The 15,729-nt window shown below is 56.7% G+C and overlaps 1 protein-coding gene across 1 annotated transcript; it reads right to left on the bottom strand.

Annotated features, from left to right (window-relative positions):
- Positions 1 to 13,096: 13,096 nt before the first annotated feature.
- OSM (oncostatin M) lies at positions 13,097 to 15,590 on the bottom strand. The gene is made up of 2 exons (XM_075534509.1): positions 14,574 to 15,590; positions 13,097 to 14,090 (listed from the first exon to the last, which is right to left on the bottom strand). The coding sequence occupies exons 1-2, from the start codon at positions 14,667 to 14,669 to the stop codon at positions 13,512 to 13,514; spliced, it is 675 nt and encodes a 224-aa protein (XP_075390624.1). The 5' UTR covers positions 14,670 to 15,590; the 3' UTR covers positions 13,097 to 13,511.
- Positions 15,591 to 15,729: the final 139 nt, after the last annotated feature.

Raw genomic sequence — 15,729 nt, 5'->3', positions numbered from 1 at the left:
ATGTCTCACTCAATGATTTCCTCAGCGCAGGCAATTAACAGAGCAGGAAGCTGCCAGGGCCCACTCAGCCTGAACCCGGGCTGCCTCCTGCCCTCCTCCCCCAGCGGCACTGCCAAGGACATACCCAGGATCCGCTCCACACTCCCTGCGTGCCCAGAGGAGACAGAGGCTGGTGGGGCAAGCGGTGGAAGAAGCAGAGGGATCCATGCCCCGCAATGGGGAGGATGGGGCCAGAAACCACCCCCCCACCCCCGTCCCTGGGAAGAAAAGAGAGGTGGGGGCATTGGGAGATCCTTAGAGAGTGACAGAGCCACGGTCCCCCTAAAACAGAAGGCCTACTCCAGTTACCAGGGAGGATTCACCAGCAGCAAGGAGTCCCCTGGGGTCCCCATGGACAAGTCTTTGCAAGGGGACCCCATCCTGGGCCTGAGCCAGGCCACCCCGCTGCTTATCAGCTCTGGGACTCCATGACCCAATCCCACTCTGATCTCCTGCCCGCCGGCCCCCACCCATGCCCCACCCCTGGTCTCGGTTTCCACTTCCTCCCTTTCTGGGTGGGACCATGCCTGCTGCTGGCAGCACAGTGGGCTGTTCAGAGAGCCAGGGTCTCTGTGAGGTCCTGACCTGCTGAGGTCCACCCTACCCCTGCGCCCACTCAGACTGGCAGCAAAGGCAGGGCGGTCCACTGGCCATCCCTGGCAAGCCCAGCCCTGCTGGCCTCTGTCCCCACTCCTAAAGCCAAAAGGTCCCGCGAGGGTTTGGGGTGGGCAGAGTCCGGCAAGACCTAGGGTCCTCGCCGAACTCTGCCCCTTAAAAGCTGTGTGACCTCATTGCTCAGTGTCAACTTCTGTTGTTGAAGAGTTTAGTACCTTGAGTCTTCAAAAGGAATGGCGGGGGCCCAGAGAGGGGAAGTCATTTTCCTAAGAGCACACAGCAGACTAGAGACTCTGGGACTCCCTGTCATCAGGGCTGCAGCCCTGGGTGTCCGTCCTTAAGCTTCTCTGAGGACCCATCACCCCGCCGGCCCAGGCAGCCAAATAAAACCACCAGGCTCTGGGAGGCGGGCCCGTGGGAGGGACAGGCCGGCCCCCCAGAGCCTGGCAGGTGAGGCCTGTGCGCCCAGCTGGCTGCTGGCCCCGCCCACACCCAGACCGGCTCCAAACCATGGGCAGCAGCGCCCCCCACTGCCCAGTGGACGCCAGACACTACGGCCCCAGCCAGTCCAGTCCCAAATCCAGTGCTTGCCCAGTGCCTCCCACAAGGTCAGCAAGGGTGGGATTTAGGATTTGAGGAAGTGTATACCCATCACCGCAAGGTCAGCTGTTCAAACCCACCCTTCACTTTGCAGCAGAAAAATGAGACCTTCTGCTCCCATAAAGATTTTCAGGTAAAAAAAAGTTTAAAAAAAAAAAAAAGATTTGCAGGTTCGGAAAGCCAAAGGCGCTCTATGAGCTGGATTCGATTCTCTCTGAGGCTCGGAATGGGGCTGAGCCAAGGCATTGGCCAAAGTCAGGGAGGAGGGGGACTGAATGAGCCTTGAAGGGCCCCCTGCCCTGAGGACTGGCCACCAGAGGGCGCCAAGGCCACATGGGGCTAGTAGGCAGCCGCCTACCTCTGTTCCCCACTGCCCCTTCCCACCCACCTCAGACCCGGAAGAACCCCGCCTGCTCCAGAATGCTTCCAGAGGAAGATTATGATCCGCACTTTACAGATGGGCAAACTCGAGGCCCAGAGAGGTGCAGCACACTGCCTGAGGTCACCAGTATTAAGGACCTGGAGGGACACCAGCTCCCACGGAGCTACCAAAGCCCCTGCCCCCCAAACCCCTCCCAAGTCCCCAGGAACTACTAACAGCAATGTGGGGTTGAGCCCCTCCTCCAGCTATTTGTGCCCCCCACCCCCCAGCCCCAGCCCCAGCTGCCACTTCCACAATCCACCCTGCTGAAGCAGATGGCAGTAAGCAGAGTGGTCCAATCCTGTACCACCCAAGGGCAAATGCTTAGGGACCATGACCTTGACCAACCATACACCCCAGAGCCTTCCATCAGGGAGGGAGAGAGGTGAACCAAGCCTCTTTCCCTTCTCCTAAGAGCATAGAGCCACCCTCCCTGCCTCAGGGACAAGGACCTGGGCCTGCATCGAGGGTCCCTTGGGATCCAGGAGAGGAGGCCTCCAGAGGGCTGGTCTCTCCTGGAATCCACAAGGCTCCAGGTCTCCGACCTCCCAGTCTTCACCCTACCCTTCCACACTTGGGTAACCTTTAGCCCTGCCTAGGTCCAGCTACCTTGCCACAGCCAGCCTGCCACTCTGGGTCAGATCCTGGGTGAGAGGTGCCCCGGACTAGGTAGGATGGGACACCGAGACCTGGAGAGCTGTGTGGACAGGGCGGGCCTGGTATCTGCCATGCTGAGGACAAGCTATCCTACCCCCACCCCGCCCCCCCACCCCGCCCAGCAGAGAGCCTACCTGTAGTGTCCAGTCTTGGGGCCTCTGGGGGCGTCAGGGCAGCAGCATCGTCTCCAGGGGCCAGGCCCTCTCTGCTTCCCTCTCCTGCCACTTCTTCTCTGGACACAGCTCCTCACCCCGCCCCCCACCTGACTTCCCCTCCGGTGGCCCTGAGGTCCCCCACTTCCACCCTGGCCCCTTGCTAAAGAGCTGGAGGCAGCAGGTCCAGGAACCCCGGGCATAGGCTCAATGGGCACCCGGCCCAGGTGGGGCAGGGTCTCTGGGGTGCAGAGGGAGTCTCGGGGCCAGGGTGGGGAGGGGGTGTCCCTGTGCTAGGGCCCCCTTCCTGAGCTGCGTGGCAGTGTTAATGGGGCCTGAGTCACCTCTGGCAGCCGCGCCCAGCCTGGCTGACCCAGGCCAGCATAAGGCGATGACTGGGCAACCGTGCACATGACCAGCCAGGGTGGGCCGTAGGTGATTTGACTCAGACCTGCCACAGACCGTGTGCACCAGAGCTAGGCCCCCTTGGTCCCCGTCCCTGAGTAGCTACAGCTGCCTTTCTGAGCATAGTGACCTCTACAGCCCCCCCTACCCCCACCCTGCCCCAGCACCCACCTCAGAGCTCCAAGAGCCATCCCGGCCCCTTCTGATCTGCCCTTCCCCTCACAGGCTCAGGCCCCACCTGTCCAGCCCTCACCCCACCCCAGCCCCAGGTCCCAGCTCCGCCCTGAGCGAGGGCCCAGCCCTGGGGGAGCCCCGGAAGTGGAGTGGGCTGACCTCACCCAGGACTCCCTGCATGGGACCTGTGGCTCTTCCTTCCCTAGCTGGAGAAGGTGTCCATGGGCACCCTGGGGTACAGTGTGGCCAACGGGGGTGAGCGGGACAAAGAAAGGACGAGGAAACAAGAGGGAGGCAGGAAGAGGACATTGACCCCTGTGCCTGCCTGCTCAGAGCTGGCGCTGACGTAGCTGTGTTTACAGGATTTCCCAGGAAATCTTTCTGTGGGCCACTACCTGTCCGAGCTCTCCAGCACTGCCCCAACAGGAAGCCCTCAGTGTGTGGCTTAGCAAACAGCAATCTATTCTCTCACAGTTTAGGAGACTCCAAGTTCAAGCTCATGGTGCCTGCTCTAGGGAGGTCAGCTCGCTCTCTGTCCCTCTGGGAGGATCAGCTCTCTCTCTCTGTTTCTCTGGGGAGGGTCAGCTCTCTCTCTGTCTCTCTGGGGAGGGTCAGCTCTCTCTCTGTCTCTCTGGGGAGGCCAGCTCTCTCTGTCTCTCTGGGAGGTCAGTCAGCTCTCTCTGTCTCTCTGTCTGTCTGGGGAGGGTCAGCTCTCTCTGGGGAGGGTCAGATCTCTGTCTCTCTGGGGAGAGTTAGCTCTCTCTCTGCCTCTCTGGGGAGGCCAGTTCTCTCTGTGGGTTCTGGGGGCAGATCCTTGCCTCTGTCGGGGATCTTCCGTTGCCTTAGCATCTGCCCCCCGCCCCCATCCATTGCTGCTTTCCCACTTGCTTCATGTCTTTAGAGCTCACATGAGACTGATTCAAGACACCCCCTCTACCAAGGCTGCCTCCAACAGGGTTACAACCACAGGTGTGGACACTGGGATTTCAACGCCTGTTTGTGGCAGGCCCAACTGGATCCTCCTCATGCACGGGCCTCCTTGGCAGCCTCGTCCTCTCTCTCCGGGATGCTGTAAGATGGAATACCTCTTACCTGGCCCGAAGGTGAAGCAAGGCAGAGAGGAGAGGCCCCGGGAAAGTCCGGCAGATCACCCCAGCGGGCAGCAGCGGTGCAGGCCCCTGTGCCCATGTCCCCATGCATCAGGGTGGGCTGAATGAGCACTGAGGACCAGCTTTGGGATCAGGTGGACGTACTCCGCTCTTGGGGGATACAGACCCCAGAATGGACCCCCGCTGCTGCCCACATCATCAGGGAAGCCCCATAGGTGAATGCTGGAGCAGGGGGCAACCCCTGCCCCCATGGAGGGATGGGAGGAGCGAGCAACATCGCAAACCTTGCTCAGTGATGAGGGGGTGCTGGAGAACCCACTGGAGGCAGGAGAGAATGCAGAGAGGGTCCGGCAGTCCACCCAACAAGAGAGCCGGAATCTCGCACATGACCATGACCACGACCACGAGGCTTTGGACTTGCAGCTGCGTGTCGTAGGGTAGGAGGGGGGTCGGTGAGGGCGAGAGTTTGGGACCGAGTTTTCTGGCATGGGAGGGGAGGGTGTGTGTGCAAGGGATGAGGTGAGGGAAGCACAGAGCAGGAGAGGGCAGGGAGGGGACAGTGAGTTTGGCTTTGAGTTGCCCACACACCCCAGCAAAGATGGCCCTGGCGCTGGGCCTGTGAGTCTGTGCTGGGGAGGAAGGCTGCAGCTCTGGCTGGTCAGGGCACAGAGCAGTGGTGACAGTGCGGGCCCTCCTGTCTGGAGTGCCCTGCTCGGCCTCCTGCGGGATGGATGCCACCCCAGCTCTTAGGGAGTTGGCAAGGGCCCAGCCGGAGCAGGTGGGTGGCAGGGCTTCCCGGCTCTACTCCACAGGTGACCCCTATCCTCCCTGTGGGCAGCCCCAGCACCCACCACGGCGAAGCGCCCCATCTGCACTGGGCCTGGGCCTCACTTGGGAGGAATTCTCAGAAGCCCAGCCGGAGAAAACCCTCTGACCAGTGCAGGGCAGAGATGAGGGTGCCAGCCCCTTGCTGATGGCCGGGCCTGGAGCCCTCAAGGCTGGCCCTGATGACACTGACCGGGCTTGCGTCTTGAGGCCTCCACGCTCCCCAGAACCCCCACTTGGCTCTGCCCTCCCTGTGGGCTAAGGTTGATCCTGTCCTGGGAGCTGCCATACAAGGGGGCAGAGCAACCCCTGGGGCAGGGGGGCAGATATGATGGCCAGCGCTGAGGACACAAAGGGGAAGCCCAAGCCACTGCCCAGGTGGGACCCAGGTCCCGGCTAGTGAAGAACTAGGGGAGGAGCCTCTGGGGACATGCTGTGAGCTGAGGTCTCACAAGGCAGGGAGTTGGGTGGATAAAAAGAAGGCTCAGACAGACAGCAGCAAGCCTCAGACAGACAGCAGCTGCCTGCTGTCAACCCTGTAGGTCAGGGTAGAATGCTCCTGTGAGCAGCCGGCAGTTTCAAACTGCTGACCTTGTGTATCGAAGCCCCACTTACAACCAGTGTGCCACCAGGGCAGAGCAGAACTGCCCCCCGGATGGTTCATGGGAGTGGAAACTTCGTCTTTCTGCCAGGTTGCCGCTGGTGATTTCAAATGACTGGCCTTGTGGGTTAGCAACCCCGCAGGCTGTGGCCCCATAGAAAGGTTAGGCTCCACCACTACCTTCACCCAGGTTTGTCTAGTCGACGTAAAAGCTAAGCATCACAGACCATCCTGGTCAACGTGGCACCTGAACAAAACTGTTTATTCCCCAAACAAAAACACTAATAAAATATGTACACCTCGTAAGATACAACTGATATGTGCGCAACACCAAACGCGGTAACGCCGTTTTCATCTTAGAGTTGGCAAGCGAATGACACGATAATGAGGGATGCATGCATACACATAGGGATTATTCATAACGATTATAGGCCTCATTTCTGCAGCTGATCATGTGGCCGTAGCTGGTCTTGAGAACCGCCTTCTCCCACTACCTTTCTGGATTGCCTTGACCTTCAGAGAGTACCTCCGCCGGGCAAGAGCCTTTGCTCGTACCATCATGCCTGAAGCGCCAGGACTGCCAGTGGTGGTGTCAGACTTGGCTTAGCATTGACCTTCATCGCGGGGCGTGGAAGTGCTGAGAGATGATCCGAGGAACTCCCTGGACTCCAGTATTGTGGTGGTGGTGGTGGTTGAGAGTGTTGTCGTCGTTGTTAGGTTCCACAGAGTCGGTTCTGACTCTCAGCAACCGTGTGTCACACAGAATGCAGCCCGGCACCACCCTCACGATTGTTCCCATGTTTGAATCCGTTGTTGCGAAAACTGTATCAATCCACCTTGTCAAAGACTTTACCAAGCACGACGATGCTTTTCTCCGGGGACTGGTCTCTCCGGACAACCTGGTCAGAGCACACGAGACCAGGGCTCACCATCTTTGCCTCTAAGGAGCGTGCTGGCTGTACTTCTTCTAAGAAGGATTTGTTTATTCTCTGGGCAGCCATGGTATTTTCAGTATTCTTTGCCAGGACCATCATACTTCAAATGCATTGATTCTTCTCCGTTCTGCCTTATTCAATGTCCAACTGTCACATGCATATGAGGTGATTGAAAATACCATGGCTTGAGTCAGGTACACCTAAGTCCTCAAAGCAAACATCCTTGCTTTTTAAAGCTTTAAAGAGGTCTTTAGTTATTTTTTAAAAACATTTTATTAGGGACTCACACAACTCTCATCACAATCCATACATATACATACATCAACTGTGCAAAGCACATCTGTACATTCTTTGACCTCATCATTTTCAAAGCATTGGCTCTCCACTTAAGCCCTTTGCATCAGGTCCTCTTTTTTGCCCCTCCCTCATGGGCCCTTGATAATTTATAAATGATTATTTTCTCATATCCCGCCATGTCCGACGTCCCCCCTCACCCCTCCTCCGTTGTCCATCCCCCAGGGAGGAGGCCACACACAGATCCCTGCAATCGGCTCCCCCACTCCAACCCACCCACCCTCCACCCTCCCAGCACCGCCCCTCACACCCCTAGCCCTGAAGGTATGATCCACTCTGTGCCTCCAGCCCCCACCTGCACCAGTGTCATCCTCCGCTCCATCCAGACCTGCAAGGCAGAATTTGGACCATGACAGCTGGGGGGTAGGAAGCATTCAGGAACCAGAGGAAAGCCGTGCTCCTCACCGGTGCTACACCACACCCCAACTGACCCACCTCCTCCCCTAGACCCCTGTGCGAGGGGATCTCCAGTGGCCGAAAAATGGGCTTTGCGTCTCCACTCTGCACTTCCCTCTTCATTCACTCTGGTAAGATTATTTTTTGATGATGCCTTATACCTGATCCCTTCGACACCTCGTGATCGCACAGGCTGGTGTGCTTCTTCCATGTGGGCTTTGTTGCTTCTGAGCTAGATGGCTGCTTGTTCACCTTCAAGCCTTTAAGACCCCAGACGCTATCTCCTTTGATAGCCGGGCACCATCAGCTTTCTTCGCCACATTTGCTTACACACCCGTTTGTCCTAAAGAGGTCTTATGCAGCAGATTTCCCCAATGCAACGTGCCATGTGATCTCTTGTCTGCTGCTTCCATGAGCATTGATTGTGGATCCAAGCAAGATGAAACTCTTGACACCTTCCATCTGTTTTCCATTTATCGGGATGTTACTTATGGGTCCAGTTGTGAGGATTTTGGTCTTCCTTACCATCCTGAAGGCTGCAATCCTTAATCTTCAGGAAATGCTTCAAGTCCTCCCAAACCAGGTCGCGTCATCTGCATGTCACAAAGACATCATAAACGTTCCTCCACCCCCAGTGCCACATTCTACTTCACATAATCCAGCTTCTCCGATGATTTCTTTCAGCACAGAGATTGAACAAATACAGTGAGAGGATACAGCCTCGATGCACACCTTTCCTGGCTTTAAATCTCCATTATGCAATGAGAATGCAATTTCCCCTGGGTAGCCAGGATCAATCTCACCACTCCGGTCAGTAATACCCCTCTTTGCATGTGCATTCATGAGCCATGGGGAGCCCAAACTGGTCCAGAGGCATGAACCACTTCCAGTTTGGTGGGATCAGTATTGTTTCTCCCAAGGGAATAGGCCTCACTTTGGAATAAGGTCTTCACACCTGAAGAGCAGAGGGTGGCAGGGACAGGAAGCAAAACTGTGGTGGGTGGGTCATCAGGAGCCATAGTGAGTGGTGCCACTTCCGTTTCTGTCCCTTGGTACCTGCACCAGTGAATCCCAGCAACTGGAGAAACAATACCAGATGTTGGATGCTGGTTTCTCACCTAGACAGTCTCCTGGAGAACATTGCCACCCCCCCCCCACACACACACACCCCACACACACACACCCCACTGCCTGCAAGGTGTTGCCACCAAGCAAGTGCCCTAAGTGTGTCTTTAGAAGTCCATCCCATCGTTCTATCAAGCCGGTGGCTTCAGGATGATGGGGGACACGTTAAGACCAGCGGGGTCAATGAGCATGGGCCCATTGCCACACTTTGTTGGCTGGGAAGTGCGTCACTTCATCGGAGGCGATGTTGTGCAGGAGACCTTCCGGTGGATGAGACACGTTGTAAGTCCATGGAGAGCAGCTTTGGCAGAAGCATTATGTGCGGGGAAAGCAAATCCATCTCCAGAGTAAGTGCCTATTCCAGGGAGAGCAGAACATTGCCCTTTTCATGAAGGACGTGGTCCTGTGTAATCAACCTGCCACCACGTTACTGGCTGATCGCTATGAGGATGCTCCCCAATCTTGACCTCAGTGTTGGTCTCTGCTGCTGGCAGATGCGGCACTCAGCAGTGGCAGTGGCCAAGTCAGCCTGGCTGAGTGGAAATCCACGTTGCTGTGCCCACACATAACCCCCATCCCTGCCACCATGTCCACTTTGTTCTTGCGTCCATTGGGCGAGGACAGAAAGGGCTGGGGAAAGAGGACGACTGGTTTCCACGGAATGTGCCATTCGATTCCCTTTGATTGTCAAAAGCCTCCTCTGCAGACGTAACCCTTTGGTAAGCAATCACACGAGACACAAATAGCTTCACTTTTTAGGCCCATTCAGAGAAGTCTATTCAATACCTCTTCTCTGCACTTCTTTGTCAGTGATTTTCCAATCAGTCTTCCAAGTCCTTGACCATCCAACCAAGCCATTGGCCACAGCCCAGGAGTCAGTGTACAGTCGCACATTTGGCCGTTTCTCCTTCCAAGCAAACGGAACCACTCAAAGTTCTGCCCACTGGAAGGATTTCCCTTTACCGCTGTCCTTCAGAGAGGTCCCAGAAAGGAACTCCTCAGCACTTTCAAGTGGCATCTGCATACCGGGCCAAGCACTTACTACAGTAAGCCAAGCACGTGTTTTCACTTCTTCACTCAACTGGTTATAAGAAATGGCCCACGGGGCCCTAGGTGCACAGCAGGAGAAAGAAGGCACAGTGGTAAAAGTGGGGACCATAGGCATGTGGGCTGCTTCCTCAAGCAGCCGCTTCATAGTAAGTAAACAGAACTGTAGAAAGACATCAAGCACTGCAGCACCCAGAGCCTCACTCCAGGTCCTGTCCCAGCCTGGCCTTACATACACGACTTCATTAACAATGCAGTGTGATGGTTACATAATCTGGTGTCAACTTGCAAAGGGGTGGAGTCTAGCCTGTCAGTCAGGTCGCAGCTTGAGGACCTCATTTGGAGGCCCTATGGCGATAATAAGCTCACTGGAGGCCAGATAAACACAGACCCGCTGCTTGACATTAATGTTGACATGGAGGAATCATGTGGAAACCCACGCCAGCACTGAGATGCTTTCACTGCCACTAGATCCACACAAAACTTCCCAGGGCCTGTGATCTTCCTGCACTTGACGTCATGTCATGTCATTGCATGCGTTGCATGAATCGGAAGAGGAATTTACAGATTGGTAACAGACCCTATGGGCTAATATCGGACTTATGGACTTGATCTGGACTGGGCTGGGATGTGTTCTCCATATATAATTGTTCTTTTATATAAAGCTCTTTCTTATACACACATGCGTGTCTATGAATTTGTTTCTCTAGTCGACCCGGACTAACACATGCAGTGCTGCCGCGCACTTCTGACTTTATGACTCTGAGGGTCACACAGCAGTCTGTTCATGACGGGCCAAAGACTCCGAACGGCCTCACAATCTGCCACTGTTGCCTCAAGCCCCACTGATCATCTTCCTATGGGCTAAGTAGCAGAGTAACCTGCCTGGCAGCCTGAGCCTGTTGAAGAGCCTTCTCGTGTTCTAGGGCCCAGTGAGGCTGGCAACTTTTTGAGTCACTGAAATAGAGGCCAGAGTAGCACACCTGATTGAGGGATATCTTGTGCCCCACTTCTGCCCAAATCCAAAAAATGCCCACCAGGCATTGCGCCTCCTTTTGAATTGTGAGAAGGGCCGGATGCAAGAGCAGCTTTATGCAGGCTTCCAGAGACCGGTGGAGTGCTCGGTGCTGTTAGACGTAATCCGACATGAGAACCAATTTAGGAAGCTCATCTTTGCTTCCCTAGCACCGCTGCCAGTGCAAATGTCTGAGAGAAGCAGAAGCAATGCTGCTTTTACGTATATGTAGACACAAAAGAGATCTATATCAAGAAATGGCTCGGTAGGTAAGTCCACTCTGGTTCAAGTCGGTAGGTCAGATCTAAGCTGGAGGCTTCTCCTGACTCAGGTAGCTGTGGAAGCTGGCAAACAGGAAGTGGGAAAATGAAGCAAGAGGCCCACAGGCTGGTGGATGCAGAGCTGAATGAATCCGAGCTTGGCCAAATGAACCCAAGGTCGGCGGTCCACCCTGGCTCCTGAGATCAGCAGGTGATACCGCAAGAGCTCCATGAACCAGATCCAGCAGAAGACTAAGAGGCCAGCGAGAGCTTGCCTCTGCTCAGTCTCTCCTTATATACAAGCCACACACCCAAAGAGGTGTCACCAGGCTGAGACCTGATTGAAAGGTTGGGCTCCACCAACCACCTTCACCCAGCTCTGTCCAATGGACAGAAACTCTAATCAACATAGCTGGTCCTCGGCCAGGAGCTCTATGCCTGCAGGAACCCACCAAGGTGGCTGGCAAGTCCCAGAGGCTTCGAGGCAAATGCACATACTCCCATCCTGGAGCCCTGAAACTGGCAGTTCGAAACTACCAGCTGCTTCATGGAAGAAAGAAGAGGCTGTCTGCTCCCATAAAGAGGAACTGTCTTGGAAACCCACAGGGCAGTTCTACCCTGTCCTAGAGAGTTGCTATGAGTTGGCATCCACTTGATGGCAGTGAGTTTAGTTTGGAATTTGTTTGTTTGTTTGTACATTTGCACCTCATAGGAGGCACCTGAAAGGGGCAACACTTACCCCTTTGGAAGAGATTGGGGCCACTGGGGTCTCTCAGCCCTAGGGAAATTCTGACTTCACCTGTCTCTATATACCCTCTCACCCCAGGCCTTGGGCCTAAGTCAGACTCACACGCACACACACATACACACACACACCTCCATTCCAGGGAAGAGCTGGGAGGAGGCCACGGAAGGAGAACCACTCCTTCAGCCTAGGATCTGGCAGGAGGGGCAGGAAACCTCACCATCCTCCAAGAGACAGAGATGGGGACCAGCAGAGAGAGCAAAGCATTGCCCACAAGCACTCCAGGCTAGACCTGGACAGGGGCTCTGGGCCCCGAAGACCCAGCCAAGCCCCTCCATGCTCCTTCCATTGACCACATGGGTGCCTTCTCCCCCTCAGCCTCATCACGGAGCAGTTCCGAGCACATACTAAGTGCCAGGCACTGTCATAAGCCTGTCTGCGGTGTGCTCTGCTCCGATCTTGCCCATTTCACAGATTTGGAAGCTGAGGCTCAGAGCTATAAATCATTTTCCCAGTGTAGACAGACAGATGGGATGGGGCTAAGCTGGCAGTTTTGAATCCAGCCTGTTGTGTCTGAGTCGGAATGCTGCTTCCTCCTCCCGGTGCCCCTACCTGCTCTGTGCACACAGCCAAGCTTTGTATTCCAAAGTCCCAGACACATTACCCATTTTCCTTCAGAGTAACACAGGAGCATAAATGCCTGTGAGTACACTATAGCACGCAAGCACACGTCTGCATTGGCACACACAAGTAAGCATGCCAATAGAAATGTGCTCGTATGCACACACGCACACAGACACACACACACACACTAGCTCACATGTTCTCACAGACACCCACACCCAGGCTTCAGGAGAGTTTTACACACACACACACACACACACACACACACACACACACACACATACACACACACACACACTCCAAAGATTTGGGGAACCCTAAGAGCCCTCGTTGTATTTAAAATTCATCTGCAGACAGAGCCCGTGATGACTGGGGGGCACCTGCAACCTTGTCACCCAGGGACCCCACTCCCCAAGTCCCCTCCCACCTGGCAACAGATACACAGAAGCATTATTTTAAAATATATAAACTTTTAAATACCTGTTGGCACCATATTAGCATTAAATACACATCATAAATAAGCTTTATAAATAAAAACTGATTTTTAAACTGGTAGAAATCAATAAATTAGCCATGCCCTCCCGGGAATTGCCCCAGGACCTGAGCGGGGGTCGCTCCAAGAGGGCCTTGGTTTCTGCCTGAGGAACATCCATAACACGCCACCAGGGGGAGCTGCTGGCAGAGAGGACCCAAGACCTTAAGGGTGCTGAGAAGTCTCCTACTGCTGATTTACCAAGATAGTCACCCCGGTCTGTCGCAGAGTCCCAGCTCTGTGACCCCCCTGCATTCACAGAAAGAAAACTGGGGTCCTGAGAGGTAAAGTGGGAGTTAGTTAGGGGCTGAGCTTTGGACTCTTAGATCAGAGCCGCTTCTAAGATACCCCACCTGCTACAGCTTGCCAAAGTGGGGTCCCCCCGGGTGTCCAGGTATCCAGCCTCAGCCTGGCAGTTGAGGCATAGAAGGCCAGTTCAGGCCCTGACAACCCCCACCCCCACCCCGCCCCCTCCTTGGAGCGAAGACACACCAGGGAAAGGAGGAAGTCTGGGAGCCACAGCCTTGCCAGTCATGGAGGGAAGGGCCACAGGCCTCTGGCGATTGGGCAGGGGGGCAGTCAGCCCAGCCATGAGTCAGCCTGTGTCATCAGACACCTGAATCGATGGAAAGTCGGCCCCAAGTGGCCTGACCCAGCCACACCACCCACTGGGAGCTCGGGGCCTGGGGGCCTCCTGGCCTAGCCCTCCTGCTCCCCCCGCCATCCGGGGGAAGTCGAGGTGCAGGCCTTCTCAGGGGCCGCCCCTGAAAGTGCACTTTTGAGGGGCGGGTAGTGGATGGGTGCAGGTTTGGAGACCCTACCCTAAATGGGTTCCTCCCCTCCACAGAACATCCTCCACCTTCCAGGGACACTGCAAGGGCTACTGGGGAAACCGCCTCCTGAGTAGAGGCGTCCTGGTCCTCAGGGAGGGTCTCGCCCTGTAAGCCTGTCCCCGAAGGGCCCGGCGGAGGCGGAGGCTGCGTCTGCGCCTCCAGCTCTGGCCCTCCTTCCACCTGTCCAAGACCTGCCCCACAGAGTACATGAAGTGATGGTAGCCTTGCAGGAGTTGGCAGTCTTTCAACCTGAGCTGGAAAGGGTCGAAGGGGGGCGTGGAGCGCCTCTCGCTGGCCTGCGTGGGTATGGCCGTCTCTGCGGAATCATTGAGGAGCTGAGCCAGGCAGAAGATGTTGTTCCGAAACCCCCGGAGGAATCGCTGGGCTTGGGCCAGGCTCTCCCAGGCCTCCTCCATTTTCAGCTGCTTCCAGGTCCCATCCGTGTCGACATGGTACATCTCCAGGTAGGCAGCCAGTTTGTCCAGGATGAGGCCCAGGGAGACATTGAGGGTGCGCAGGAAGGCCTGTCTGCTGAGCCCCTGCAGGGAGTGCTGGCTGAGGAAGTTTTTGGGGTGCCCCTTGCATTCCTTTTTCAGGTTTGAGTTGTACCAACCTTGGATGTGGAGCTGTGGGGGTGGGGGAGGTAGGGTATGGTGAGAACCGGGCAGTGAGGGCTGAGCACCCCACTCCACACACACCCATGTTCTAGACCTCACCCCAGAAGCCCATAGTCAAGCAGGCAGGTCAGAGGGAGGCAGGCACCTTGTGGGAGGGGGTGTGGTGGCAGCGTGTAGGGCAGTGACTGCAAGCTTGCAGGGCAGGCCCCTCTAGTTCACTCTCCACTCCTCACCCCCTCCCCGTGTGGGGAGCACCGAGCCCTTCACCAGACCTATATGGGCCGCCCAGATGTGGGCTGGGGAGTCACACTGTGGTGAGCCAAGATGGCCTGGGAAGACCACGGGACTCCATTTCCTCCCTGGCCCCAGAGGGACTGTGCTGGACCAGCGAAGCATGAGCCTGCCTGCGGGAGCTCACTCCAGCCCGCCCCTAACCCTGGCCCCGCCCCTGCCCAACCCCCAATCCCGAAGCCACAGGGGGCAGGTGCTTACGTAGGGGTCCAGGAGCGTGCCTGTGTTCTGCATGATGCTCGCCTGGTGCCGCAGCTGGCCAAGGAGAAGCTTGTAGTCTCTGGAGCAGCCGCCCATGGCCGTGGTGCCCAGCAGCAGGAGCCCGAGGACAAGACCTGGGTCAGCGAGGGGAGAGCGTCACATGTTGTGGCAAGAAAGCCACAGCTTTCTGAGGACCATCCCCCCTACACACACACACACACACACACAGCCGGGGAACAGTGTGCAGGTAAGCCCATGAGCACCATTGGGGACTGCCACCGAGGACACCAGGATGGTGGCTGACTTGCCAAGTGGTCCCCAGCAACAGGGCAGGAGGAAGCTTCAGGCAAGCACCCTCGGGAACAGCCGGGCCCCTAACCCGAGGCTGTGGGTTACCTGAACCGTGTTCGAGGCCATCTAGGGGCTGCCCTGCTGCTTCCCAACCTTCCCCCCTCTCTCTCCTCTGTCAGACCCGCCAGCAATGCTGGGAGACACTCAGAACACCCCCCGAGGTCAGGCAGTTACAGCTCCGTGGGTCCCCCACTCCTCACCAGGCACAGGCAACCACGTGGTCTGAAGGGCCCTGGGCACAGGACCCCAGAAGGTAGTCACACCACTGCCCCTTCCTGAGAACTGATCAGTTCCCCTGGCTGGGCTCCCTTGCTTGGTCATGACAGGGACCCTTGACCGCCTGCTGCCAGCTCTGGTGGAGGGTCCATGTGAGCCCACTGTGCACCGTGCACACAGCGGTGGGAGGCTATGGACAGGCCGGCTGGCGGAGTCCCTGGTTGGTGAGCTTGGGGCTCTCGATGACATCACAAGGCTCCAGTGTGCATGCCATCTGGTGGGCGGGGCTACAAGGACTATGTGGTTGGGGGGGGGTCAGACTGCCAAGTCACCCAGACCCCCTGGGGAGAAGATGCCCTGCACCTGATCGCAGGAAACCCTGGAGCCCCTCCAGGCAGGCTTGCACCATGTTCCTTCCTGACTGCCTAGCTTCCTCCTCTGCCGCTCACCTCCTGCCCCCGCCCTGCTGTGGCCCCTCCGCCCCCCGAGAGCTTCCCAGCCCCCCTGCTCCCAGTTGTCTTTTGCATCCCTGTCCCCTGGAAGCCTCCAGGTGCTCAGCCCTGTGGGGACTAGGGTCTCAGTGTCCCGC

Source organism: Tenrec ecaudatus, chromosome 16 (assembly GCF_050624435.1).
Source record: "Tenrec ecaudatus isolate mTenEca1 chromosome 16, mTenEca1.hap1, whole genome shotgun sequence".
Taxonomy (NCBI): domain Eukaryota; kingdom Metazoa; phylum Chordata; class Mammalia; order Afrosoricida; family Tenrecidae; genus Tenrec; species Tenrec ecaudatus.
The sequence above is the reverse complement of the archived record's forward strand: the minus strand, read 5'-3'. Positions and strand labels throughout refer to the sequence as shown.